The sequence below is a fragment of the Meriones unguiculatus genome, chromosome 3 (genome assembly GCF_030254825.1).
Source record: "Meriones unguiculatus strain TT.TT164.6M chromosome 3, Bangor_MerUng_6.1, whole genome shotgun sequence".
Taxonomy (NCBI): domain Eukaryota; kingdom Metazoa; phylum Chordata; class Mammalia; order Rodentia; family Muridae; genus Meriones; species Meriones unguiculatus.
In genome coordinates this window covers 11,194,198-11,218,363 of record NC_083351.1, presented here as the reverse complement: position 1 = coordinate 11,218,363, position 24,166 = coordinate 11,194,198, and the positions used below count along the sequence as shown (strand labels likewise).

The window sequence follows — 24,166 nt, the reverse complement described above, 5'->3', positions numbered from 1 at the left end:
GGTCTGGTTCCTCAGATAAAGGCAGGCTCTAAACCCAGGTCTTCCAGCCAGAACCACAAGCCCTGTCCCCTGGGAAGGGTGGGTGCATCTGATCTCATCCCACCGTGGGCGGCTGGCCAGGCTCCTCTGCCCTGGAGACGCAAGTTGGCTTGGCTCCTCGGCGCAGGGAGGACAGGAAAGGAGGGCTGCTTCCTCTTCCTAGCCGCCTCCATCCACAGGCCACTCGTAGCTCTGGGGATGTTGGGGCAGGCTGGGCTGAAAAGGCAAGCCCTGCACCTAGAGGCAGCACTGTGTGCTGTGGCTGGACAAGGTCAGTGTCTTAGTCACTGTCCCATTGCCGTGAAGAGACACCTCGACCACAGCAGCTTTCTAATTTTTTTTTTTTTTAGACAGGGTTTCTCTCTATAGCCTTGGCTGTCCTGGAACTCATTGTATAGACCAGACTGGCCTTGAACCCAGAGACATCCATCAGCCTCTGCCTCCCAGGTGCTAGGACTAAAGTCATGCACCACCACCGCCTGGCCTGACCACAGCATTTTCTTATCAAGAAAAACGTTTAATCGGGGCTGGTTTGCAGTTTGGAAGTGTAGTCCATTACCACGGTGGGAAGCATGGTAGCACGCCAACAGACGAGGTGCTGGGGAGGGAACTGAGAATTCTACATCTCGATCTACAGGCAGCAGGAAGAGCGAGCACTGGGCCAGGCTTCGGCTTCTGAAATCTCAAAGCCCACCCCAACCCCAGACCCTGTTCCCTGCTCTCATGACACATTTCCTCCAACCAGGCCATGCTTTCCTCCCCGCGCTGCCCCCCCCAAGACAGGGTTTCTCTGGACTCACTTTGTAGACCAGGCTGGCCTCAAACTCAGAGTGCTGAGATTACAGGTGTGCTCCTCCACATGGGCCTATGGGGGACATTTTCATTCAAACCACCACAGTCGAGATGCCAAGGTTGAGTAGATTTTGGTGATCCTCCACAGGGCCATTGGGCAGGCACGTGCCCAGCCTCAAGTCCAAAGCAGAGAAAAAGTGATGTCTCAAGCATAGCTTCTAACTCTGGGTGGGGGATCATCCAGGAACACAGCCCTAACCCTAACCCTCACCTGTGGGCCAGGGGAGTGGGCCGGAGCAGCACAGATTCTAGCCAGTACCTTGATGGTGGTGGCTGTGGGGCCCCAGTTTCCCCTTTTTGTCAAGTACAGAAGGCACCATTTCTGCCAGGTGGATTCCCTTCTCTACCCAAGTGGAACAACAAGAGACAGGTGGCGGGCACCCCAGAGATCCCACTCCCTAGCTGACAAAGTCCCTGCTATATTTTAGTAGCTACACAGAGCAAGACAGTGCAGGTCATTCAGGAAACTGGGGTCCCTTGAGAGCTGAACTTGGACTTCCAAGATAAGAATTAGTGTCTGGGGCACTGTGGGCAGAGGGAGGCTAAGGGAAAAATTGTGGGGCTCTCCCTGGATTGAGGTCAACTCCCAGGGTCAAATCAGACAGTGTTGGGTGGTTGTCAAATAGGTTTTGGGGATTTGTGAAATTAAGACTTGGGTGTTTGTTGACTATGATCTGCCCTAGGTCATATTGAGGAGCAAAGGAAGGAAGGAGAGAAAGCAAAGGAAGAAGAGAGAAATGGCAGGAAACAAGCAAGGCTTCATTTCTAGCCCAGTGACCTCTGGACTCTGGGTGGAGAGGCTGAGATCCTTCCATGAAAGGGGGTGACCAGCCTTCTGGCTCTACTAGTACCAGGCCCAGACCCAGATCTAGCAGCATTGGGGAGGGGCCAGAGCCTCGAGGGTGCTTCGTGGCGGTGGTGACGGCACGCTCTAGGACCCAGCGACTCCGGGCTAAGGGCGGGCGTGGGCCTTGGGGGCCGTAGGGGGGCTCTGGCTGCGGGGCGGCAGGCGGCACTCTCAGCTTCACTAGAGAACCGTGCAGGGGCCCCAACAGGTAGGCGTGGGCTGGGCGCACCCAGGGGTGTCGGGACGCCACGCTCTGCACTCCGATCCCTGAGGGAGGACTGCGGGGACCCTGGCCCCGGGATAAGGAGCGGATGCTGAGGGGGCATCTGGCGAGTTGGGGGTGCAAGATAGGACTGGAACTTAGGGTTCACAAGAGATGGGGTGCCAGGGGACAGGGCGGTTTTTTGTGCTCCCCCCTCCAGTGTATGGGATGGGGAGGGCGGGGCAGGGGTCAGACACAGAGACAAAGAGAGACCCGAGGTGAAGAGCCAGCCAGCGCCTCAGCAAGTTTCCGCTGCTGATTGTTCCCAGCTGTGTGGCAGGACTGCAGCATCTGGAGGGGCCCCTCGGTCTGAGCCAGCGAGGGGGCTCCGGGTCCTGGCCCCCCAGAACCACAGAGGAACCGAGGGAAGGCCGAAGTTGTGGAAAGGGCCAGAGGTGGGGCAGAGCAGCCATCCCGACTGTTCCGTGTCCCCTGGGAGCAATTCATTATTCTCTTCTTCATGCCAGAACTAACCAATGAGCCCCATTCCCAGCCATATGCCTGGGCCTGGGCGAGAGTGTGGGAGGAAGGCTCTGACATACTGGCGGCCACTCAGTGCCTCTTCAGGCACAGGGACTCTGCTCAGCCTTCAGTCTGTTGGGACCTGGCGGCCCCCTTCCGTGAGGCTGCCCAGAGTTCAAAGAATGGGAATGTGGGGAGCCTGGAGCAGCGGTCACCACGGGAAGGATATGGGCCTCTGGCCTCCTAAGTGAGATATCTGAGATGGGCAAGGTAGCAAGAAACCTCAGGGCTGGGGAAACTGAGGTTCTCTGTTTCTGCACTTCCCCTGTTCTCCCCCTTTCCTGGGAAAGGGGAGTATCCTGCATCAGAGTTGGGGTTCAAGCTGTGTGGAAGAACTTTCCATGCTGGGGTCGGGAGTCCTCGGGATGGATGAGCCTGTGGGCTCACTGTCCACTGAGGAGGACTGGGCATTGCCAGCCGACTCCAGCCAGCACTGAAGGCTGGACCCACTCAGGAGTTCCTGGGTATTAGGAACTTTGTGCAAGGCATGGACCAGTGCCGTCTCCAAAACTATGCTCCATTGTCATGTCAAGGGTTCTGAACCAGGAGCCAAGTGACCTCACCTCTCCCCGTTAGCGTGCTGGGAGCCAGAGACACCCTCATCTCCTCCCCATGCTTCCTGCTGCTGCAGACAAACAGGCCTCAGTCTCGTGCGTGTGCGTCTGTAGTGAAAACAGCCAGGTCTTGGGAGGCCCGGACCTGGCAGGAGTTGGAGTTGGGAGCCCTGCCCAGCCCTGGCTGCTCTGGGGGCTCCTGGGGCCTGCATGCATGTGGTTTCCTGCTGAGCGGCATGCTCAGGGCCCAGAGGCTAATTGGGAGCAGGTGGCAGGCCTGGCAAATGCTGCTGAGTTGGTGGCTGGCTGTGGTATGGGCTGGGCAGGACTGGTACCCGGAGGATGAGCCTGAGGTCGCTGGACTTCACATGGCATATCAGAAGGTGATGGGCCAGAGGTGAGCAAGTGTGCAGAGCACAGCCAGCTCAGGGTGAGTGGTTACAGCTGTCTCCTCAGGGAGCAGCATCTGTCCATTTGGTAAATTAGGAGCTTTGTTTTTTTTTTTTTTTTTCCAAGACTGAGTTTCTCTTTGTAGCCCTGGCTGTCCTGGAACTCACTCTGTAGACAGGCTGGCCTCAGATTTAGAAATCCACCTGCCTCTGCCTCCAGTTTTGGGGTTAAAGGTGTGTGCTACTGCCTCCCAGCAAGACCCAGTCTTTAAAGAAAAAAAAAAAAAGTTGAGCCCTGGAACGTGGTTTAAAGCCCCTCATGGCACAAGCAGGGACGTGGATGTCCCTTCCCTGCCTCCAGATGCCGGGCTCTGAGTGGCCCTTGCACAGACTGAGCTCAGGGACAGAAATGTGTTCTGCCATCCTGGGCTAGCTGGGCTGGCACGCAGCTGGCTCTCCTTTCCTCCCCCTCCAGCCGCCACAGCCTCCTCACTCCATGGCCATGAGAGCTGCCTGCCTCTTCCTGCTGTTCATGCCTGGTAAGCAGCTGGTGGGGTGGGGCCCACGTGAGGGTCTGTCTTAACTTCATGGCCAAACTCTGCTGCCCAACTCCTCACCCTGCGTCAGGCCCGCACCACACAATGAAGGAGCCTCAAGGCAGGAAGCCCAGGCACTGGGTGCTAGACCTAGTTGGGCTCTACCCTTCTGTACAGTCCTGGCTTTAGAGAGGGTCTTATCCATCACATGAGGAGAGCTCACTGGGGACCAAGGCCCTGCCAGACCTAGGAGGCACCGAACATGACCACATTGACTTCCTACTGTGAGCCAAGTACTAGGCTACAGCTGTGAGTTAGGCGGACACACCCAGCCCCCACGTGGCCAGACTAGGGAAGAAGCAACTATCAGACAAGCTGACCTGGTAAATTTCAGACGGTGTTGAGTGCTATGATAGAAACACAGAGCAGGGGAGGTGGGTCAGGGATAGGCCCGGCAGCCCTGGAGCGGGCCTGGGAAGAGGTCTGTGAAAGGCTCAGAGGCAGACAGGAGCGTGAGAATTCCCTGAGCAGCCAGGAGGCCGTCCAGGGCAGAGGGGGCAGGCAAGGGCAGGGAACTGACCCAGGACCCAGAGTTTGAATTCTGTGAGTCCAAGTCAGGCTGTAAGGTTAGGGCAACCACCACCTGCTTTCTCTTTGTCCTTGCAATGTGACCCCTCCCCTCGGCAGGCCTGCTGGCTCAGGGCCAATATGACCTGGATCCGCTGCCCCCGTTCCCGGACCATGTCCAGTACAACCACTATGGAGATCAGATTGGTAAGAGATGAGCCCTAGTGCGGCCATGCCAAGGCCTACCTGCCGATCCCCCATACATGTGGGTCAGCCCCATTTCTGTGGGGTGATAAGGCATCCCAGGGGCAGGTCCCTGGCTCACTTGTGACCCCTTGGCCCCACGCTCCTGGGACCATGGACTGCCTGACCCTGCCCATTTTGTTCCCTTTTTACTTCCAGACAACGCAGACTACTATGACTACCAAGGTAAAGGTCTGGGGTAGGACGGCAGGGCTGGCAGCCTGGTGGGGACTGGTGGGTACCTTGCAGGGGAGAGTGAGCAGACGCCTCCTTCCGACCCCCCCCCCCTCCACTGCAGAAGTGAGTCCTCGGCCCCCTGAAGAACAGTTCCAGTCCCAGCAGCAAGTCCCACAGGAAGTCATCCCGGCCCCCACCCCGGGTAATGCTGTCTCCCTTGGCCCAGCCCTGAGACGGGTGGGTGCCCCTTACCCTGACTATCAGACCCCTCCTGGTGACCCCTGCTTATCTCCCCACACCAGAATTGCCAGGTGCAGGGGATCTGGAGACTGAGCCCACGGAGCCCGGGCCTCTTGGTAAGAACCCCGTGAAAGCTGGAGAAAGCTGGCATGGCTCCCGGAACAGGAGGGCCTTGCGCTGGGAGTTGGGTTGAGCAACAGTGGGATGCTGGGGGGGGGGGCTGGCAGACATGTCACTAGGCAGCTTTGGGCTAGCCCACCCTGATCCCCACTAGCATCTGACCAGAGCCTAGGCTAGCCCACCCTGATCCCCACTAGCATCTGACCAGAGCCTAGGCTAGCCCACCCTGTATCCCCACTAACATCTGGCCAGAGCCTAGGGGGGAGCAGCACTGTGCTGGTTCCACAGCCTGGACTGGGTGGTGCCTGTGGGCAGGTGAAGGAGGGCCAGCAAGCCCAGCCCGACTGAGTGCCACCCTGAGAGGAGGGCCCTGAAGAATCTGAGCCCAGCCTGTGTGTGCGGAGTTGGCTACACAGTGGGGTAGCTGTCCATTTGTGTCCCAGCTGGGGTTGTGACTGTGTATGGTGTGACGCTGAGCGGTCCTGTGCTACCTGGGTGCTTGATTTGTGTGGGTATCTGGGCAGCCTGAGGGTGCACAGGGACCCAGCCCTGTGAGCCTCCCCGACTCTGCCCTCAGACTGCCGGGAGGAGCAGTACCCCTGCACCCGCCTCTACTCTATCCACAAGCCTTGCAAACAGTGTCTGAACGAGGTCTGCTTCTACAGGTGAGGGCTGCGGGGGAGGGACTCTAGGGCGGGAAGCTGTGGAGGCACAGGCGCTGAGCCTTCACGTGGGGCTCAGCTCTGGGGGTGGCCTGTACTCCTGGGCTCTCCCAATGGGAGCAGGTGAGGGTGTGGCTGACAGCTCCCTGGTCATCCCCCAGCCTCCGCCGGGTGTATGTCGTCAACAAGGAAATATGTGTCCGTACAGTCTGTGCCCATGAGGAACTTCTCCGAGGTAGGAAAGCCTCCACCCCTTGTCCTGGCAGCACCCACCACCCACGTCTTTACCTGGCCATGTTCTATCTATAACGTTTGGCAGGGGTTGTGCTCAGACCCATTTGTAGGATGCTGCAAGCTCCCCCGCCTCCATCATTAGTATGGGGTAATGGGTTCCCATCCTGACTTCCCCTCCCTCCAACAGCTGACCTGTGCCGGGACAAGTTCTCCAAGTGTGGCGTGATGGCCGTCAATGGCCTGTGCCAATCTGTGGCTGTCTCCTGTGCCAGGAGCTGTGGGGGCTGCTAGAGTGGAGCTGGTATGGGATCTGAGCCCTGGACGAAGCTCAGATCCACCTCAGGCTCCGCCTGACCTGGTGCTTTCCCCATCCTGCCCTCCCCTTCATCCCGGGCATCAGTGTACTGCTGTCCTGGAAGTGATTGGAGCTGCCTCGGGCCCCTCCCCAGCCTGTGGCCATCCCTGAAGTGGGGGCTCCTGACTGTCCGGTCTCCACCCACTAGTGGGGCTCATGGAAGGCCCCATGTGGAGCCTGGGGTTCTCAATGTGCCTTCTCAGTGCCTTGGGGGTAGTCCTTCCTTCTCAGTCTCCTCAGGTAGGCTGTGCCCTCACCCAGCTGGTCTGCTTGGATCTCCTACACTCCCAGGCATGGACCAAGTCTGTTTTATACAAAATAATAAAGTTTTTACAGAAGACCCATAGTCGTTTTTGGGTCCAGGGACAACTTCATCACCGCCGGTCCCAAGAAGAGGCTACCCCACTCCTTAGAAGGGAGTGCCAGGTAGCTCTGCTTCTGTGTCCCACACCTACTTACTCCAGCCCTGGCTTCATATGACCCACCCAGAGGAATGGACCCTGTCACTCCCTCCCAAGATGCAGCTCCCCATGTGAACTCGAAAACATTTCCACTTCACATGAACAGCACAACCACTGTGCAGTGCTCCCCATGCTGTCCCAGGTACCCCTCCTGACAGGTCCCGTAGGTAAAATCACTGTCCCCAAATGACAGTGTTAAGTGACCACCCAGAGGCTCACAGCAGTGGGCGCCAAGGGCAGGGCCTGGCTATGGGACTCTGAGAGAAGAGAATGAGCAGAGCAGTCTTGGAGATGCTGAGCTCTGTGAGCCTCACTGTCGCCACACCACGACAAGGGTTCCTACTCCACACGTGTAACTCTGCCACACAGAGCAGCTCTGCCCAACATCGCTCGACAGAGCCAGGGCAAGACTGTCTGCCCCAGCTCTACCCTGTTACCAAGCCCTGGCATTATCCAGAGAGGGACCTGAGCTCGTGGGGTGGGCACAGCACCATCTGCTGGAGAGGGACCCCCTCAGGCCCTGTGAGGTTGCTGAGCCTCTGCCCCTGCTCTCCCGAGCAACCCCCAGACAGAAGAAGCATTTGTATGTACAGACAATTCTAGAAAACAGGTCATGTTACAAAAAGCATAGGAGTTCTCCACAGTTAACAGCATAAAAAGGTACAAAAATACAAGGGCTCTAGGTTTCCTAAGGAGCTTCCTAAAAGGACTCAAGGGTGAGCTCCCCAGAGGAGCCCCACTTAGGTGTCCTTTCTGGGGAAGCTCTGCCCTACTGCTGGCAGAAACAAGCTCTCTCCCTGACCCGTGGCAGGGTCAGCCCAGCAGCAGAGCCTTGGGCCATCAGCAGGCTCTTCTAGGAGAGGGCCCAGGGTGGCACAGGTGGTGTAGCAACTCTGACCACCTGTGTGACCCCAGCCACAGTGCCCCCTTCATCTCTGCCACCCCGGCTTCCTCAGACAGCACTGTGGTGACCAGGCCCTGGGCAGGCTGTGCTACAAAGGGCCCTTCTCTCGTGCCCAGGGGACTCTGCTCAGGATGCTGGCTAGAAGGGGCTCATGTCTCTGGGGTGCCAGAGGGTGGGGAGACAGATCCTGAGCGCCTTCGAAGCCCCTGCTGCAGCTGTGCCTTCAGCACGGACACCTGGAGGAGGGAAGGACCCAGTCAGCAGCCCGGGCCCAGCTGACTGCAGAGAACCAGAGCTGACTAGGGGTGGCGTGCCACCTGCTGCCTCAGAGTGGGAAAGCCTGTGCTCATTTTGCCCATCCTGGCAGTTAGGTGTCTGTATGCTATGCACCCTTATCCCGTCAGAGGCTCGGCCACGTGAGGCAGCTCTGCCCAGCATCACTGCACAGAGCTAGGACCCTGTGTCCACTCCCAGCTCTGCCATATTATCAAGCTGTCTAGGATCCCTAGCACTATCCAGAGGGGACCTTGTCCCATGAAGCGCCAGAGAGAGGCAAGGAAGAGCTGGCGGGGCCTGACTCTAGCAGGAGTGGGCCTATCCAAGCAGCTAAGCTCTGCTCTAGGCACAGCCAGAGGGCCCTAAGTGACCTCACTGGCCAGTAAGCCTCAGGTCTTGGGCTCTTAACAGTGTTCCTGGGCAAGCGCCCCTTCTCTCCTGGGATCCCAGGTTGCTAAGGCAGCCGTGCCTTGGAGGAGGGCCTGATGGCAGAGAGCGAGCCTGAGGCCAGGAGACACTGGGGCCGAAGCAGTATCTCTCCAGCCATGGCTGGTACCAGCATCGATCTTTCCGGCCCTTTTCAAGTTACAATGGTCATGACCGGCCCTCTCCTCCAGCCCCACACTTCAGCCCAGGCTCTGTCTTCTCCCAGGGAGGCCCTCGTACCTGCTCCTCCAGCCCAGAGACTCGCTGGCGGTGGGCTCGCTCCCGCGCTTCCAGTGTGCGCTCCGTCTGCACCTGGGCACTGCGCAGGCGCTCAACCTCCTGTTGCAGCTCCAGTTGCTGCTGGTCTGCCTCCAGCTGGACCGGATTGTGGTTCCGCTCCAGGGCTACCACCTGTGCCTACAGACAGGGGCTCCCATCAGGGTTCAAGCCTGGTGTGCACAGTGGCATGCGTTCGTCCCTTACCTCACTGGCCCTGACAGTGGACCTTCCAATCCTGGCTCAGGGTCCCCAGTGACGCCCACTCAGGCAGGCATGCACTTAAAAAATACTCCAACAGTGCCTGGCCTCCACACACCCAGGAACGAAAGCGAGCCTGTTTGCACGGAAGCACACATGGATACAAAAGCACGATAGCCTAACATCTGCACGTGTGAAAACACTGACACGGACACAGGACACGCTCCACATGAGGTTCATGCTGTACCCATAAGCAAGTGCCCACGGACACTCAGATTTCCGCACATCCATTGCACACGGGAATCACAGGCTTAAATACTAATGAGCCTCAATGTCTCTCTACTGCAGGGGAGCAACCTGCTCTACTGCAGGGAAGCACCCTCCCAAAGGCTCTAGGCTCCCCTGCTGGCATATGCACCCCCCAGCTTCTTGCACTCCGCATGGGAATGGCGCTGGGGACCCGGCCAGGGGAGGGGCAGGGATGACCTCCAAATGCTGGACCTGCTGTTGGGTGTCGGCCAGGTCCAACTCAGCCCCCGTGAGCGTGAGGTCCAGGCGGCCCTTCTCTGCATTCAGCCGCAGCGTGTCCTCGTGGCTTCGAAGCTTCTCCCGCTCCACCTGGTAGAATATGGAGTGGAGGGGCTCACAGGGGGCTCGTAGGAGCCGCTGTCAGGTGATCTGACATCAGGAGAGGTGGCACACTGGAGTCACAGGAACCCTCCCCCCCCCCGGCAGAGTAGGCCACCTTGTCCAGCGTCTTCCTGAGTGCCACACGGTCCTTGTCGAGCTGCAGCGCTGACCGCTCCACCTCACGCTTCTCGGCCTCCAGCTGGGCCAGCACGCGCTGCAGACTGCCCAGACGCTCCTGCAACAGCCGCCGCTCCTCCTGAAGCTTCTGGACAGAGCGCAGGGCCATGGCCTCGCCCTCCTGCCGCTGTCGCAGAACCTGCACCACAAGGCAGCAGCCATCATCCCACTGCACCTCAGGGTGACCACTCACGGAGTAGCTGACAAGGCCCGCGTGAGTGTGGGTCAGATGAGCCAAGGTTCTTCACTGGTGGTGGGGTCAAGGTTTGGGGTGAAATTGAGAAGGGTTCCCCACCCTATGCCAGGGGCCACATGGGGCACCCCTGTAGACAGAGGCCCTCCAGGCCTCACCTGCTGCAGCTGCTGCAGCTGGCCTTCAGCATCACCCCGCTGTAGCTCCAGGTTGGCCAGCTCACCCCTCAAAGTCTGCACCTGTTCACCCAGGGAGCTGCTTTGCCTCCGAGCTTCAGACAGGGCCTGCCTGGCAGCATCCAGCCGTTCCTGGGAGACAGATTGCCAGCCTGACCAAAGGCTTCCCTCTAGTCTCCAGTTCTCCGGAGGTTCAGAGTCTACCCATCGGGAGGATCAAGCGCCTAACTGGTCCTGCCTGTTGCCAGGCATGTCCAGTGACCTGGCTGATGGTGACAGCCACTCACATCCTGAACTGCACCTAGTACCTCCACTGACAGGCTTCTTCTCTCCCTGGGAAGCACCCCCCTCTAAGCTTCATGACTGACTAGTTCCTCTGACTCGCTCCTACCTCAAGTCCTGTTCTCGCTGGTCCTCGGGATTCCTGGCTGACAGCCCCACTAGCTGACTGTCAGGTCCCTCCACAGCTGCTCTTACTGCTAACTCTCAGTGGAAGAACCACATATGCCAGACCCTGGAGCCCCAGACCTGGAGCACTTGGCGGTCATGTTCACAGGTGCTCAGGGCCTTCTGCAGGTGCAGATTCTTGTCCTGGGTGCTGGCGAGGCTGGCACTGCTCTGGGCCAGGGCATCTGTCAGGCTCTGCACCTTGCTCCGCAGGGCCCCCTCGCTCTCTTCCACCTTGGCTAGTGCCCCATTCAGCCGCTCCACCGTTAGCTGCAAGGTCCCTGCCTTCACCTCACTGTCCGCCACCTGTCAGGGAAGTAGAGGACGGTCAAGGGTTCTCTTCCTGCTGTGATCTCCACCATGATTGCTACCCACGCTCCTCTCACCTCTCTCAGGGCCTCATCCATACTTCCCGTTGGCATGACCTCCCACTGGCTCAGCCTACTATAGCCTGGCCTCACTAAGGGCTAACCACCCTATCCTGAGCCCTGTCAACTTGGCTTTGTGACGGGCAAGGACATTACCACTCTTGAGATGAGACTGTCCATCTCTGAAACCTGAGGGTGAAAAGGCTTGCCTCACAGAGTTGGGAGTTGTGCGATGCCCGGAGAGAGCCCGGCACAGGGCATGCAGGTGTGGCTTAGAGGAAGAGGGGCCCACCTGTCTCTGCAGAGAGTCGACTCGATCCTGGAGGGCCTGAGCATGGGCCTCACGGTCGCCCAGGCCAAGGCGGCTGCGCTGCAGCTCGCCTTCAAGAGCACGCCGCTGCAGCTCCAGCTTGATGGAACGGCTCTCGGAGGCATCCAGCACCTCCTTCAGCCGCCGCTTGTCGCTCTCCAACTTCGCCTCAGCGGCCTTCATCTTGCTGACTTTCTCCTGTAGGTAGCAAGGCTCAGCCCCAACGCCTGCCCACCCCTCCCCACACTCCTCTGCACCATTCGGACAAAGTAGGATCAGCCTCAAGGACTGTGTGACCCAGGACCAGCCTGTCGCTGCTGAGGCCTCAGTTTCCCCATTTATCACAGGCTGAGCTGATGTAAGGGTCCGAGAGCTCTCTTGTTCAAGTGAAGTGTTATGTGAGCCAGGATGCACTTTTCCACTCTGGCTCCCATTCATGTTTGTACTGGGAGACTGGTCCAGAAGTGGCACTACCTGGGGACTCATAAGATCCTTGGGGAGGGGCTGCAGAACGTAGACGCTGGACCTGCCCTGCTCCACAAAAGGGCTTTCCAGAAAAGGGTGGAGCACAGCTGAAACCGGAGCTGAACCTGGCAGCTACTGCTGAGGAGCGGGGCCGCTCAGGATTCTAATGAATGATTCCCCCTCCCCGGCTCAGGGCTGGGTGAAGGGGGTTGCAGAGTGGACACAGGACAGAAGGAACTTGGGTCCATTCAATCCACACGAGTGCCCCAGAGACTCATTGGTCCTGGGTGTCACTAAAGCCTCCTGCTTCGTGCTTCTTCAAGCCCCTCCCTGCTCTGTCTGGCCTGGAGGGAAGAGGGGCCCCCACTCTGGCTCTCACCCAGCTTTGTTCCTGGCCTCCTCCCAGGCCCCAGGGGCTGCTGGGCCGAAAGCCAGAGCTGAAGCTGCAGACACAACAATACAGCTCCAGCTTTGTCCCAGGCAGAGGCAGGAGTGCGGGGGTGGGGGCAGCCAGATAGAGCAGGGGGCTTCAGCTGTGAGAGGCTGGACTGTCATCACCCAAGGCCCAGGCTTCTGGCCCTGGACACACAGACATGTGGAAACCTATACATCAAAGACTGTACCAGCAGTAGTGCAGAGATACAGGGCCTGGCCAAAAGCTTATGGGTGCTGCCTCTGTGTACCAATTGCAGGTGACCCTCACCAAGGGGTGACAGTTGGACGGCAGGCTGTTCCAGGCCAATTCTGACCCTGCTATCTGACTCAGGCCCAAGCCCTTCTCCCCGAAGCACTTGAACACTCAACAGCGGCCTAGAGTCTGCTCCATGGAAAGAGCCACAGACTGTCCCTGTAGGCTGTGACTCAGGCAGAGGAGCGCAGAGGACGCTGGCGCCTGCCCCCACGGGCCCACCACCCCTGCCTACCTGGCTGGCTCGGAGCTCGCTCTCGGTGGCCTGCAGGCTCCTCTCCAGCACTGCTACCTGGTCCAGCGTAGCCCTGCACTCCCGCTTGCTACGTCGCACACTCTCTTCCTGAAGGGCCAGCTCTGCCTGGGCTCCGCTCAGCCGCCTGTCTGCGCTGCGCCAGGCTGTAGCCACCACCCAATCCCATCAGGCGTGGTAGGCCCAGGCCCTGAACCAGGCCAGGAAGGCCCGATCTGTAGCCCACCCGCTCCAAGCTCTGCCTGTTCCCCAGAGGGTCTGTAGGTTTGGGCCCTTCAGGGCTGCCCAGGGAAGGTCTCTGATACGGATTCCCTAGCCTCCCACCTCAGCTGCTAGAAGTGTAAGAGGGCAGAGGGCCCTGGGGGGAGACTCGCCTTCCTCGCTGTCGGCCACCGCCTTCTGCAGCTGCTTGGCCCTTGAGACTGCACGGTCTCTCTCTGCTTCCACCTCAGCCAGCTGTTGACTCAGGGTGCTGGTCTGGACCTTAAATTCATCCTGTAGCCCCAACATAGAGGGGAGGGGAAGACCCTTGCTCTCCACCACAGCTCCTTCTTTCCTGGGCCCTGGCCTCCCCACCGGCCATCTCCACCAGCCTCACCCGCTCCCGCTGGGCACTCCGCAGCTCTTGCAGAAAGTCTCGGAGGGCATCGCGCACAGCCTCTGGGTCCAAGTCTGGAGGTGCTGGGGAGGTGACGGGCCCTGGAGATGGTGCCTGGGACCGAGGGCTATATTCCAAAGAACTGGGGCTGCTGAGACCATTCCCGCTTCCTGAAGGGAAGACCCAGTCAGGGACGCACAGGCACTGGGACACACAGGAACTAGGCGGTGATGTAAGCGCTCAAGGTCCCTCCCGAATTATGGTGCTCATTAGCACAGGAGCTTCCCTGGCACAAAGCAAGCCAGGTCACCTTCCTGCCTAAAGGTGACCCCTCCCCTTTTATTGTTTTTTTCAAGACAGGGTTTGGTTTCTCTGTGTAGCCCTGGCTGTCTGGAACTTGCTCTGTAGATCAAGCCAGACTCAAACTCAGAGATCTACCGGCTTTTGCCTCCCTAGTGCTGGGATTAAAGGCATGTGCCACCACTGCCCAGCTCATGCCCAACTTATGCATTCATTCATTCATTCATTTATATTTTTTCAAGACAGGGTTTCTCTGTGTAGCCTTGGTGGTCCTGAACTTGCTTTGCAGACCAGGCTGCCCTCAAATTCACAGAGCTCCGCATGCCTCTGCCTCCTGAGTGCTGGGGTTACAGGTATGTGACACCACATCCAGTTTTAGTTTACGTGTATGTGTGTGCCACAATCCTGTCTGTGCCGTGGAGCCAGAAGGTAGGATTAGACCTCTGGAACTGGAGTTGAGGGCAGTTGTGAGCTGCCACGTGCGTGCTGGTAACTGAATCCAGGTCCTCTGTACTACCTTTCCCTCCCTGCCCCCCCAGACCTCTGTGGGGCACTGCTCCGCACATCAGCCCTACCTGCCTTGCATTTATGGTTTCCTTTTTCGTTTTTAACAAAATATATATTACTTGAAATATTACTTTAGTCTTTGCTTTTTGCTCTGTAGGTGTTACGGATGAGCCCTGGGCCTTGGGCATGCTAGCTAAGCACTCTGCCCCAAGCCTCTCTCCCTTTATTAGATGGGGGGAAAGGGGGGTGTCTCACTATGTAGCACAGGCTAGACCCGACTTCCTGCCTGTCTTCTAAGTGTGAGGACTATAGGCCTCCAGGTCCAATTTTATGCAACGCTGCGATCTAACCCAGGCCCCTGAATGTGTCAGGGGGCACTGAGCCAGCTGAGCTAGTCCTGCCAACCTTAGCCATTTTAAAGACATGATCTGGGAACATGGATTACATTCATGCTATGGTGCACTGTCACCTTAAATCTTTTCATTGCTCTTGTATCTCCCCAAATTCCCCATGTTGAACATGACTTCATTTGGAAACAGGTGGCTGTAGGTGGGTAGTTATAATGTCACACTGGAACGGTGGATCCCCCCCACCATTGTTGTCCATTTACACATATGTATGCATATACACACATACAAACATATACATACATACATACGAATAGGAGACCCAGATGCCACGTGACCACTGGAGTTGTGCTGCCGTGGACACATTCCACCCGGTACCTTCAGATGGCCCTCAGATCCCTCAGCCCTCAGACTTCTAGCCTTTGAACGGTCAACACACGTTTCTGCCTGTTGAGCTACCACTGTCGCTGACAGCTAGCCCACTGTCCCTAAGGAATCTACCAGATGCTTCAAATGCCTTTGAAAATATTTCAAAACAGCCAGGCATGGTGGCTTACGCGACTTGGGAAGCTGAGACAGGAAGACCGTCCTGAGGACAAGGCCAGCATAGCCTGCGCAGTGAGTTCCAGGATAGCCTAGAGAGACCCTGTCTCAAACACTGAGACAGAACAACGCGAACATGGGACCTGAACTGCGCGCATACAGACCTTCCCCGTCAATATTCTCCAAAGAAAGCGAGTCACGCGGTTTGTATGTGCATGAACTAGCACAGTGCCTCAACGCCTTACAGTATCTAGGTAGATGTGTGCAGGTTACACAAGCCTGTACTTTCACCCACAGCCTTGTTCTTGGGGAGACAGGGAGTCTGCATTCTCTCATGGATACTGAAGGGTCACAGTGCCCTGAAAGAGCGGTCCTGGCCAACTAAGATAACCAGACAGAAACCAGTTTTTGAAGCAGCAGCTCTCACTGTCTCCTCCCTAGATCTCGGTGACCTTGAACCTGCTTGCTCATTCTATGGACTTGTCTGTGCTAGGACTCACTGATGTTTGTCCTTCTTTACTGCCACACTCCATGAGTAAGTGCACTGTTCCGGGCTGATTTACATTGTATCATTCCTTTTAATGGCTGAATACTATTCCACAGGATGGATACACTACACTTTTGCTTATCTATTCCTGTTGATGGTATTTGGGATGTTACTGACATTTGGCTACTGTGAATAACGTTGCAATAGACTTTGTCGTAGAAGTGCCTACCACAATCCTGTTTTCAGTTCTTTTAGCTATGTACTGCTGAGTGGGAATGCTGGGTTTCCTGTCAACAATTCTACTATCAACTTTTTGAGGAACTGTGTAGCCCTGGTCGTCCTGGAACTCTCTTTGTAGACCAGGCTGGCCTCAAACTCGGAGAGCCACCTGCCTGTGCCTCTCGAGGGCTGGGATTAAAAGTATGGGCCACCCCACCCCACCCAACCCAATATTCCTTCATAAGAACTGGGTTTGCTTTCCAGCACCCAAACGGCAGCTCACAATTTAATTCCAATTTCAAGGGATCTAATGCCCTCTTCTGGACTCTCCAACACCAGGCACACACACGATGTGCATACATACGTATATACATATATCTATGTATGTGTAAGCAATCATACAAACACATAAACTAAAACAAAGAAGATGGGCTCAAGATGCAGAGAAGGTAAATGACAGTAGGAAGCCCTCCCTGACAAAGCTACCCAGGCACCCGGATGACAAGGGGTGTGCCCCTCTGGGGGTGTGTCCATTCAGAGAGCCCTCAACAGCATCCTCGGCCACACTTACCGCCACCGCCGCTGGGAGCCTCCCGCACTGGCGAGCTGGACACTCGGCCCAGGCCCAGGCCCAGGCCCAGGCCCCGGCGCAGGGCGGAACGCAGGCCGCCCAGCTGGGCCTCAGCCACCCTCCGCTGGGCATCCACTCGGGCAAGCTCGGCCTCCAGGCCCTGGGCCCGGCCCTCGGCCGCGCTGAGCCGCAGCCCCAGCTCTGAGGTCTCGGCCCGCACCGCCTCCAGCCTCAACTCCAGACTGCGAGCCGTGTCCAGCTGCTTCTTCTCGGAGCCTCGCGCCTCCTCCAGGGAGCCCAACAGGCCTCGCTCACGTGCTCGGAACTCAGCCTCTTGCTCCTGCAGCTTCCTCTGGTATCCCTGGAGCTGAGGTGGGGGTAAAGTCGGAATCACAGGCTGCCCCTACCCCCACCTGGCCGGCCTAGTGCCCAACACTCCGGGGACCACACTGTGCCTTAGAGGTCTCCACTCTGGGAGAAAGGCAAAGAGCATCCATTAGGGAGGGGGAACTTGAATGTGCTTATCTGTCCCAGATGTTTATGTCTAATGTGAGGTTAGTAATAGCTGTAAGGCTGCTCGGTGGTGGCAGAGGCAGGCGGGTCTCTGTGAGTTCAAGGTCAGCCTGTCCAGGACAGCCAGGGCTGCACAGAGATACCTTGTCTCAAAAATCCAAAACCAAACAAACAAACAAACAAGACAGTAACACCCATGGTCCTTTCACTAAGGACGAAAGGAGGAGACAGGCCTAAGGGACAAGGTCCTTTCACTGTGAGGAGACAGGCACTGGGAAGGTAACAGTGATCAGTCCAAGGCCACACAGGTGGAGGCCATCCATTACGGACTCAAAACACAGGGAACGCTGCCCTCCTGTGAGAAGGGACACCTCACAGTTCCACAGGGAAGGCTCTCCCCTCACCCCATCCTCCCTGAATACTACGTAAGCACTCTGACGCACAGAGTGACCACCAGTCACTCTAGAGCTGGGGGCTATGACACTGGGCGGATGCCTGGACCTTTATGAGCCTGTCTGTCTGTCCTGGCAAAGTGGGGCTAACATTCCCCACCTCATGGATATGCTGTGTCTTCAGAGGCGCCCCACGACCTTTTGCGGTCTGCACACTTTCAGCCTATAGCACTTTTGCTTGTTAGTGTTAAGACAACTGACTGTCAGGGGCAGTGGCCTCAGCATTCTCCTCTGGAGGGAAGAAGGCGGACGGTAGGCCACCCTCCTCTGGCCAGCCTAGCCCCTGCCCAGTCACCTCCTGCTTCAAGGCCTCCAGGCTGCTCTCGCCCTTCAGCAGCTTCTGCCGCAGGCTCAGCACCTCTCGCCGGCTCTCCTTCTCTGCCCGCTCGCCCAGGGCCATGCGGCCTTGCAGCTCTGCCAGCTCCCGGCCCAGCCTGACATTGTCGCTGTCCAGCGTCTTCATCTGTGAATCAGAGCAGGCAGGGGAGTCAGCTGGGCCCTTAAGTTCTGCCCAGTGCTGGCCCAGGAGTCTCTTGGGATAGGTTAACCTAGGAGGCATCACCTTAAGACTCCATGTGCATGGGAGCCTGCTCTGGTGAACTCACAGAGTTCCGGTCGTGGCAGAGCTCATATGCAACTTAATGGGTGAAGTGTGGGCAAGAGCAGAAAAAAGGCTGACTTGCTGCCCAGCCCAGCCTAGACACTACCGCTGGCAAGCAGAGCGTCCAAGGTCTCCCTCACCTCTCCTGAGGTAGCCCAGGAGTGCTGTGCATCCAGCTGTTCTAAGCACTTACACCAACTGGATTAACCTTGTCTCTGTGTGTTTAAACCTGATTTAATGAAAGAAGCCAGGCCAGAGTGTGGGAATGACTTGCTTCCCTCCTATACAGCCCACAAGCAGCAGACTGGGTTCCCAGGCAAGGGGAACATGAGGGTCTGTTTCCTCCTGGGAGCAGGGGGGCCGAGGTCCACCCACCCACAGGCACAGGACTACAGCAGGTAGCCTCACCCCGCCCCCAGCAGGGGCCTAGCACAGGTAGTCCACGCCTTCCAAGGGCTGCTGAGGTCATTTCTCAGGAGTGCCACCCATGTCAGAGCATCGGTCTCTGGCTATCATATGCTGTCTCACTGCACACAGTGAGACTGCTTCCTGTTCCTTGGGCCTTCTAGAGTGGGAAGGCCTGACCCCTCCAGAGTGTGGACAGTGCTTGGTACATAGCAAGCGCTTGATCAGGGCTGGCGAGTGATGGGAATGGAGGTCTAGTCAGAGGCCAGTACCCTACGGCCTGCAGACAGTTCAGCCATTGCCTGCCGCTAAGGCAAGAAGGACGGCTCTTCCATTTTCAAACAGTAGAAAATGGCTCAAAACAAAACAAAACCACAGAGAGAAAAGCAGTATTTCCTGACACATGACAATTACATGAAGTTCAAATCTGTGTTCGCAAAGTGACTGCAGCACCCCCCACGTGTTCATGTTCTACCTGTGCATTCCTGCATTTGCATGTGTGTGCATGCGCATGTGTCTCTCATCTTGTGCTGGGGCTCAAACACGGGGCCTGTGCACACTCGGCAGGCACCCTGCCACTGAGCTGCACCCCCAACCTCTTATGGATACTTTTCTTTTGAAAATTTTTACTTAGTGGTTTTTATGCGTGTGAGTGTGGTGCCTGCGTGTCTGTTTGCACACCGCATGCGCCTGTGGAGGCCGGAGAGGGTATGAACGCCCTGGGACTGGAGTTACAGTTTTGAGCTGCCATGTCAAAGCCAGGTCTTCTGGAAGAACTGCAGCTTCTCCGACGGGCTGAGCCATCTCTCCAGCCCCTTCCATTTCTTGGCAGTCACCGACTTAGTGAGTGAGAGCCTTGCTGGTTTTCCTTTCTTTTAAACGGGGTCGCAATAAGTTGAGACCACTCTCAAACCAGTCTTGTAGCACAGGCAGGCCTTGGACCTGTGAGCCTCTGGCCTCAGTCTCCACAGTAGCTGAGATTACACCCACCCACCTCAGTCTCCACAGTAGCTGTACCACCATGACCAGGTTATGGCTGCTTTCTTACAAAGTAAGGTAGGGAGGGATGGAGACAGTCCATTGCCTGTAAGAGTAGAAGTACCTAGCTCTTGGCTCAGTACAGCTTGCCTGCCTGACTCAGTTTTTGGGAGCTATTTATTGCTCAGGTTCCTTTAAAACTGGGTAAGATGCTGGGCCTCCCTGTGGGGACGCCTGAGTGTGAGTGTGGGACCGTGCAGAGCTTCCACACAGGTTCATGGGTGGAGGAGCCCTCAGAGCCTATCTGCCCTACAGCAGTTTCCTCTGAACTAAAACACTTTCCGGGAGGGAGAGGAGGCTCCGAGGCTCCGGAGGTAAACAGAGCCTTTCAGGAAAGTATGGAAACCTGGAAAGTTCTCAAAAGCCCCTCCCAGACTTATAGAAGAGTAAACAACCAATGGAGGAGGGGCGCTGAGGAGCTTCTGGAGCCTGTCCAGCTGCCTGAAGCCACAAGGAACTCCCAGGCTGCAGCCTTTGGGAGTTGTTGCCCATGTCAGGGTGGGTTTTCCCATGATGCAGCCACCTCTGCACCCTCCCTGCTCCGTAAGTGACCCCTCAGCCACACTCCTGCTAGTACCCCCACCAAAAACTCACTGGTTCATCGAGTTGGACTTTCGGTGCAACCATTACTTTGGTCTGCTGCGGGTTCCCTTCTGGGCTGAGTAGGAGCATGTGCGGGGTGTGCGTGTGTTAGTGTGTTAGGTCTCCCCAGAAAAAGTCAATCACACTACTCATCCATGAATGCCAAGGTCAGGCAAAGCTCAGGCCTTGCCTTTACCCACAGTGGCCCTGTCCTCCAGAGAGGGTGCTGCTGGCCAGGGCCTGTGGAAGGGCAGGACACACCTGTCGCCGAAGCTCTTGCAGCTCACGCCGAGCCTCCAGCCGGGACCTCTCCACGTCCTGCAGCGAGGCCCGCAGCTCTCCAGCCTCCTTGCCCACAGCTGTGCGAGCCTCTTCCAGGAGGGCCAGCTTCTGCTCCTTGTCCTCATTGGCAAGCTTCAGACTGCAGAGAACAGAAGGTAGAGGCTGTTCTGGGACAGTGGTCACAGCTCTGCGCTCAAGGCTCGCCCTGGCCCCGAGAAGAGAGGCCCCATCCTGCCCCAGCGCAGCTTTACTGCCTGCCCACAGGGCTGTCCTGGCACTGACCCTGCAGGGCTGGGGGCAGGCCCTTGGCCAGGAGAGAGGGGTACACAGAAGCTCCAGGTGAGGCCTGAGTGTGACCCAGCCCCCTCTGCGCCACCTATCCCTTCTCTGTGGCGGATAAGACACCAAACAGGAGACGTTGCGATTGTCCCAGGGTCAATACCATGAGCCACAATTCCCAAGCCTTCTTGCCCCCCAGTGCCGGACTTCCTCCAAGCTATGAGAGGATCAAAGAGGAATATGGGGTGACAGAGCTGGGGGAACCCCACAACTCAGCTGTTGTGTGAACCATGGTGATCAACATGCCCAGAGAGGTCTCTGTGCCCGACCATGTGGTCTGGTCCCTGTTCAACGCACTCTTCATGAACTTCTGCTGTCTGGGTTTCATAGCCTATGCCTACTCAGTGAAGTCCAGGGACAGGAAGATGGTGGGCGATGTGATTGGAGCCTAGGCCAATGCCTCCACTGCCAAGTGCCTGAACATCAGCTCCTTGATCTTCAGCGTCCTTATGGTCATCATCTGCATCATCATTGTCTCTACCACCTCTGTGGCAGTCTTTCAAGCCTTTTCACAAAGAATACCACATTCTGGATTCTAATCCTGCCCTGTGCTCCACTGTCCACATCTGACCCTACCCCTGTGCTGAGGCCTTGACCCTACGCATTTATTTGCAAATGTTACCTTCACACGTCTGTCCGCTGTGGATTCAATAAAGTGTGCATAGTGGCAAAAAAAAAAAAAAGACCAAACAGGCCCCCTGCCAGGCTATGCTTATGGATCAAAGCTCACCATCTACACAGTTCCCTACACCATGGGTGAAGTGAGGCTCTGGGGCAATGTTTAGTTAGAGCAGAAGTTCTCAACTTGGGGGTCACAACCCCTTTGGGAGTCAAAGGACCCTTTCCCAGGGGTTGTATACCAGACACACTGCATATTAAATATTTACATTATGATTCATAACAGTAGCGAAATTAGAGTTATGAAATGGTAACAAAAATGTTTTATAGTTGGGTGTTCACCAACCATGAGGGACTATATTAAATGGTCGCAGCATTAGGAAGGTTGAGAACCACTGAGTTAGAGGATGGGGCCTGGGAAGCCGGGCTCTCTCGGAGCTCTCACCTGATGCGCTCACTCTCGGCTTTCTTCACAGCAGTCCTCAGCTCCTCGTTGGAACGCCGCAGGGCCTCACGTTCCTTGGTGCCCTCACTCAGACTGCGCCGCAGCTCGCTGGCCTCCCGGCAATGGGCATCACAGCCCTCCTGATTGTCCCGAACCTTGCGCTGCGCCTCCAGCAGCTCCCGCCGTAGCCCATCACGGGTGTCCTCCAGCAACCGCAGCTGGGTCCTCAGCTCCTCTACCTGTGGGCCCACGATGGGGTGAGGGGCCCTCAGGCTGGGGCCGTGGCAGGAATGGGCTTGTATGCCACTTTCTTCCCTGGCTAGGGGATGCTGTGGTCCCCACACTGCCCCAACACCCTCATCTATGGTGGATGGCTGGCCTCAGTTAAGGTCTGGGACAAGGTACGATGGACTCAGCAGGGCATGAACCTGAAACAATTTCCAATGAGTCTCCCAAACCTCCCTTGCAAACATCAGGTGCTTAATAAATGTTTACTGCCTCCTATTTGGGTTAGCCTTGGGTTAGCCATTGTCTGTCCCCACTGCGGGAGGACTCACAGGCTCAGTCCCAGCACACAGGCAGCAGCACTCCTCCACACTCACGCAGGCACACACGCTGCCAGGAGAGAGAGCAGCGCCAGCTCACCTCTCGCATACAGGACTCCCGCTGCCGGCCCAGATCCCCAGTCTGCTCCTGAAGCTCCTTCACCTCCTGGGCATGGGCTGCAGTGGCCTCCTCCAGCTGGGCCCGGAGGTCTCGAAGTTCGGACGTCAGGGCATTCACTGTGTTCTGAGGCGGTCAGGAGCCTCACACTTAGACCTGACATAGCCTTCAACACCCACCCTGCTGCACTGCCCTACCCACCCAGGGCCTGCCACACCCTGATCACACTTCAGTGCCCTGAAGCCGGCCTCTCTACACTAGTCTCACCAGGGCGGACCTCGTGGCCTCCCCCCCCCCCAGTTTGGGGTCCAGAAGGTAGGGCTGGACCTTGCCCACCACCTGGAAGCACTCCCCAGGGCAAGGCCAGGCTTCCCACTCTGACAAGCACCTCCAAGCCAAGCTGGTTTCCCTTTGGATACAGGCCACTGCCTACCTACCCGGTCCTGTTCCTGCCGGCTCTGGGCATCGCGCTTCTGCCGCTCCATCTCCAGAGAGATGGCAGCCAGACTATGCCGGGTCCCCATCAGTTTCTCAGACAGGGCAGTCTTCTCAGACTCCTTCAGGGACAAGGCCTAGGAAGAAGCAAGGGCTCAGTGGGTGGCTAGTCCTTCCTCCTTGCCTCGCACTGTGCTCAGTAGCAAGCACTGTCCCTCCACAGGTGACCCAGGGCAGAGGTGCCTGTTCATTCCCTGTAGCTCTACAATAGGGTTCAGGAGCAGCAGTAGGAGCCTGTGTGTGGACATGATCTACAGACCTAACTAATGCCTCCATTTCCCCAGGACAAAGACTTTCATGATTGGCCAAATATAGACAAGAGCTGTGGCTCAGAGAGAATGTGGTTTTCCCCGGGGGACAGAGCAGATGACTACAGTCTGCCCTGCTCCATTACCGTATGGAAAACCAAGAATTAACTATTAGGAAGGGTCAGCAAGCTCCTGTGGGCACAGGCCAGAGGCATGCTGCCTGAGGGACAGGAGAATGTGCAACAGCTTGCCTTGTGTCACTGTCACAGCCACTGTGCACTAGGCCACCAACTCCCCTGTCCTGCAGGCGAGAGAGCTAAGGCCCAGGAGGAACCCAGCTGCTTCCTGGACTCCTGGCTGGGTGGGGACTTGCTGGACAGAGCAGGGAGAGCCACAAAGGCCGCCCAGGCTCACAGACCTGCTGCTTCTCGCTCTCGGCCAGGAGCAGGCCCTCGTCCCGCTCCTGCTGCAGTGCAGCGATCTCCTCACTCAGCTCCTCCTTCTCAGCCTCCATCCTTGCCAGCAGCTCCTCTCGCTCCTGCTGGAGCTGGCCCTGCAGCTGGACCCGCTCTGCCTGCAGCTCCCGCCATGCAGACTCCTGAGAGACAGATCAGGACTGTGTGACACACTAGGAGGGGCCCTGAAAGTCCTTTGCAGACTTCAGGTCAGAAAAAGGCCCAAGTACCCCACAGCTAAATGGCAGGGTGGGTGACCAGGTCATTGTAGGGTAGGGCAATGGAAGCTGTTACGAGGTCACCTCAGGTCTGTGAATGGAGCAATGGGGCACAGCAGCCTGAGCTGGGGACAAGAACCCTCCTTGGGGAGGACGGAGCAGCAGCTACTCAGGTAGAATGCAGAGGACTAGGCCAGGAGTGTACCCTGGAGGCCTTGAGGGGAGAGCAGGCTGGAACCTCACGGAACCCTCAGTGGGCCAAACATAGGCCTGGTCACTGGGCCACACCAGGTGAGCTATGGAATTGAGGTCTATGGGGACAACAGGAACAAAAACATTCTGTGCTTTATTTCTTAAACTTTTAGATTAATTTGTGTGCATGAGTGTCTG

At 57.2% G+C, this 24,166-nt stretch overlaps 2 protein-coding genes and 1 pseudogene across 10 annotated transcripts in view; 2 read left to right on the top strand and 1 right to left on the bottom strand.

Moving 5' to 3' along the window:
* Positions 1-1,817: 1,817 nt before the first annotated feature.
* On the top strand, positions 1,818-6,937 carry Mfap2 (microfibril associated protein 2). 3 transcript variants are annotated; one of them, XM_021629494.2, is made up of 9 exons: positions 1,818-1,946; positions 3,941-4,004; positions 4,689-4,775; positions 4,971-4,997; positions 5,110-5,190; positions 5,291-5,344; positions 5,926-6,013; positions 6,172-6,245; positions 6,432-6,937. In XM_021629494.2, exons 2-9 carry the CDS (start codon positions 3,962-3,964, stop codon positions 6,533-6,535), a joined length of 558 nt encoding a protein of 185 aa, XP_021485169.1. In that variant the 5' UTR covers positions 1,818-1,946; positions 3,941-3,961; the 3' UTR covers positions 6,536-6,937. The 3 variants fall into 3 exon arrangements, with proteins under 3 accessions (XP_021485169.1, XP_060235150.1, XP_060235151.1); XM_060379167.1 differs by lacking the exon at positions 1,818-1,946 and adding an exon at positions 1,983-3,473; XM_060379168.1 differs by lacking the exons at positions 1,818-1,946; positions 3,941-4,004 and having other exon boundaries at positions 4,710-4,775; positions 4,971-5,010.
* A 720-nt stretch (positions 6,938-7,657) lies between these two features.
* Positions 7,658-24,166, bottom strand: part of Crocc (ciliary rootlet coiled-coil, rootletin) — a 43,809-nt gene continuing 27,300 nt past the window's right edge. For 6 of the 7 annotated variants that reach the window (XM_021629414.2, XM_021629366.2, XM_021629310.2 and 3 more), the window contains 17 exons: positions 23,522-23,701; positions 22,798-22,932; positions 22,343-22,486; positions 21,698-21,936; positions 20,275-20,434; positions 17,683-17,850; positions 16,423-16,789; positions 13,449-13,618; positions 13,225-13,345; positions 12,833-12,996; positions 11,427-11,642; positions 10,848-11,072; positions 10,302-10,451; positions 9,889-10,089; positions 9,630-9,761; positions 8,907-9,083; positions 7,658-8,200 (listed from right to left, as the gene is read on the bottom strand). In XM_021629414.2, coding sequence (XP_021485089.1) covers positions 8,114-8,200; positions 8,907-9,083; positions 9,630-9,761; positions 9,889-10,089; positions 10,302-10,451; positions 10,848-11,072; positions 11,427-11,642; positions 12,833-12,996; positions 13,225-13,345; positions 13,449-13,618; positions 16,423-16,789; positions 17,683-17,850; positions 20,275-20,434; positions 21,698-21,936; positions 22,343-22,486; positions 22,798-22,932; positions 23,522-23,701 — 3,036 coding nt within the window. In that variant the 3' untranslated portion in view covers positions 7,658-8,113. The remainder of the gene's footprint in view (positions 8,201-8,906; positions 9,084-9,629; positions 9,762-9,888; positions 10,090-10,301; positions 10,452-10,847; positions 11,073-11,426; positions 11,643-12,832; positions 12,997-13,224; positions 13,346-13,448; positions 13,619-16,422; positions 16,790-17,682; positions 17,851-20,274; positions 20,435-21,697; positions 21,937-22,342; positions 22,487-22,797; positions 22,933-23,521; positions 23,702-24,166) is intronic. The other variant, XM_021629098.2, reaches the window with a different exon arrangement.
* LOC110543113 (interferon-induced transmembrane protein 2-like) lies at positions 20,715-21,317 on the top strand (annotated as a pseudogene).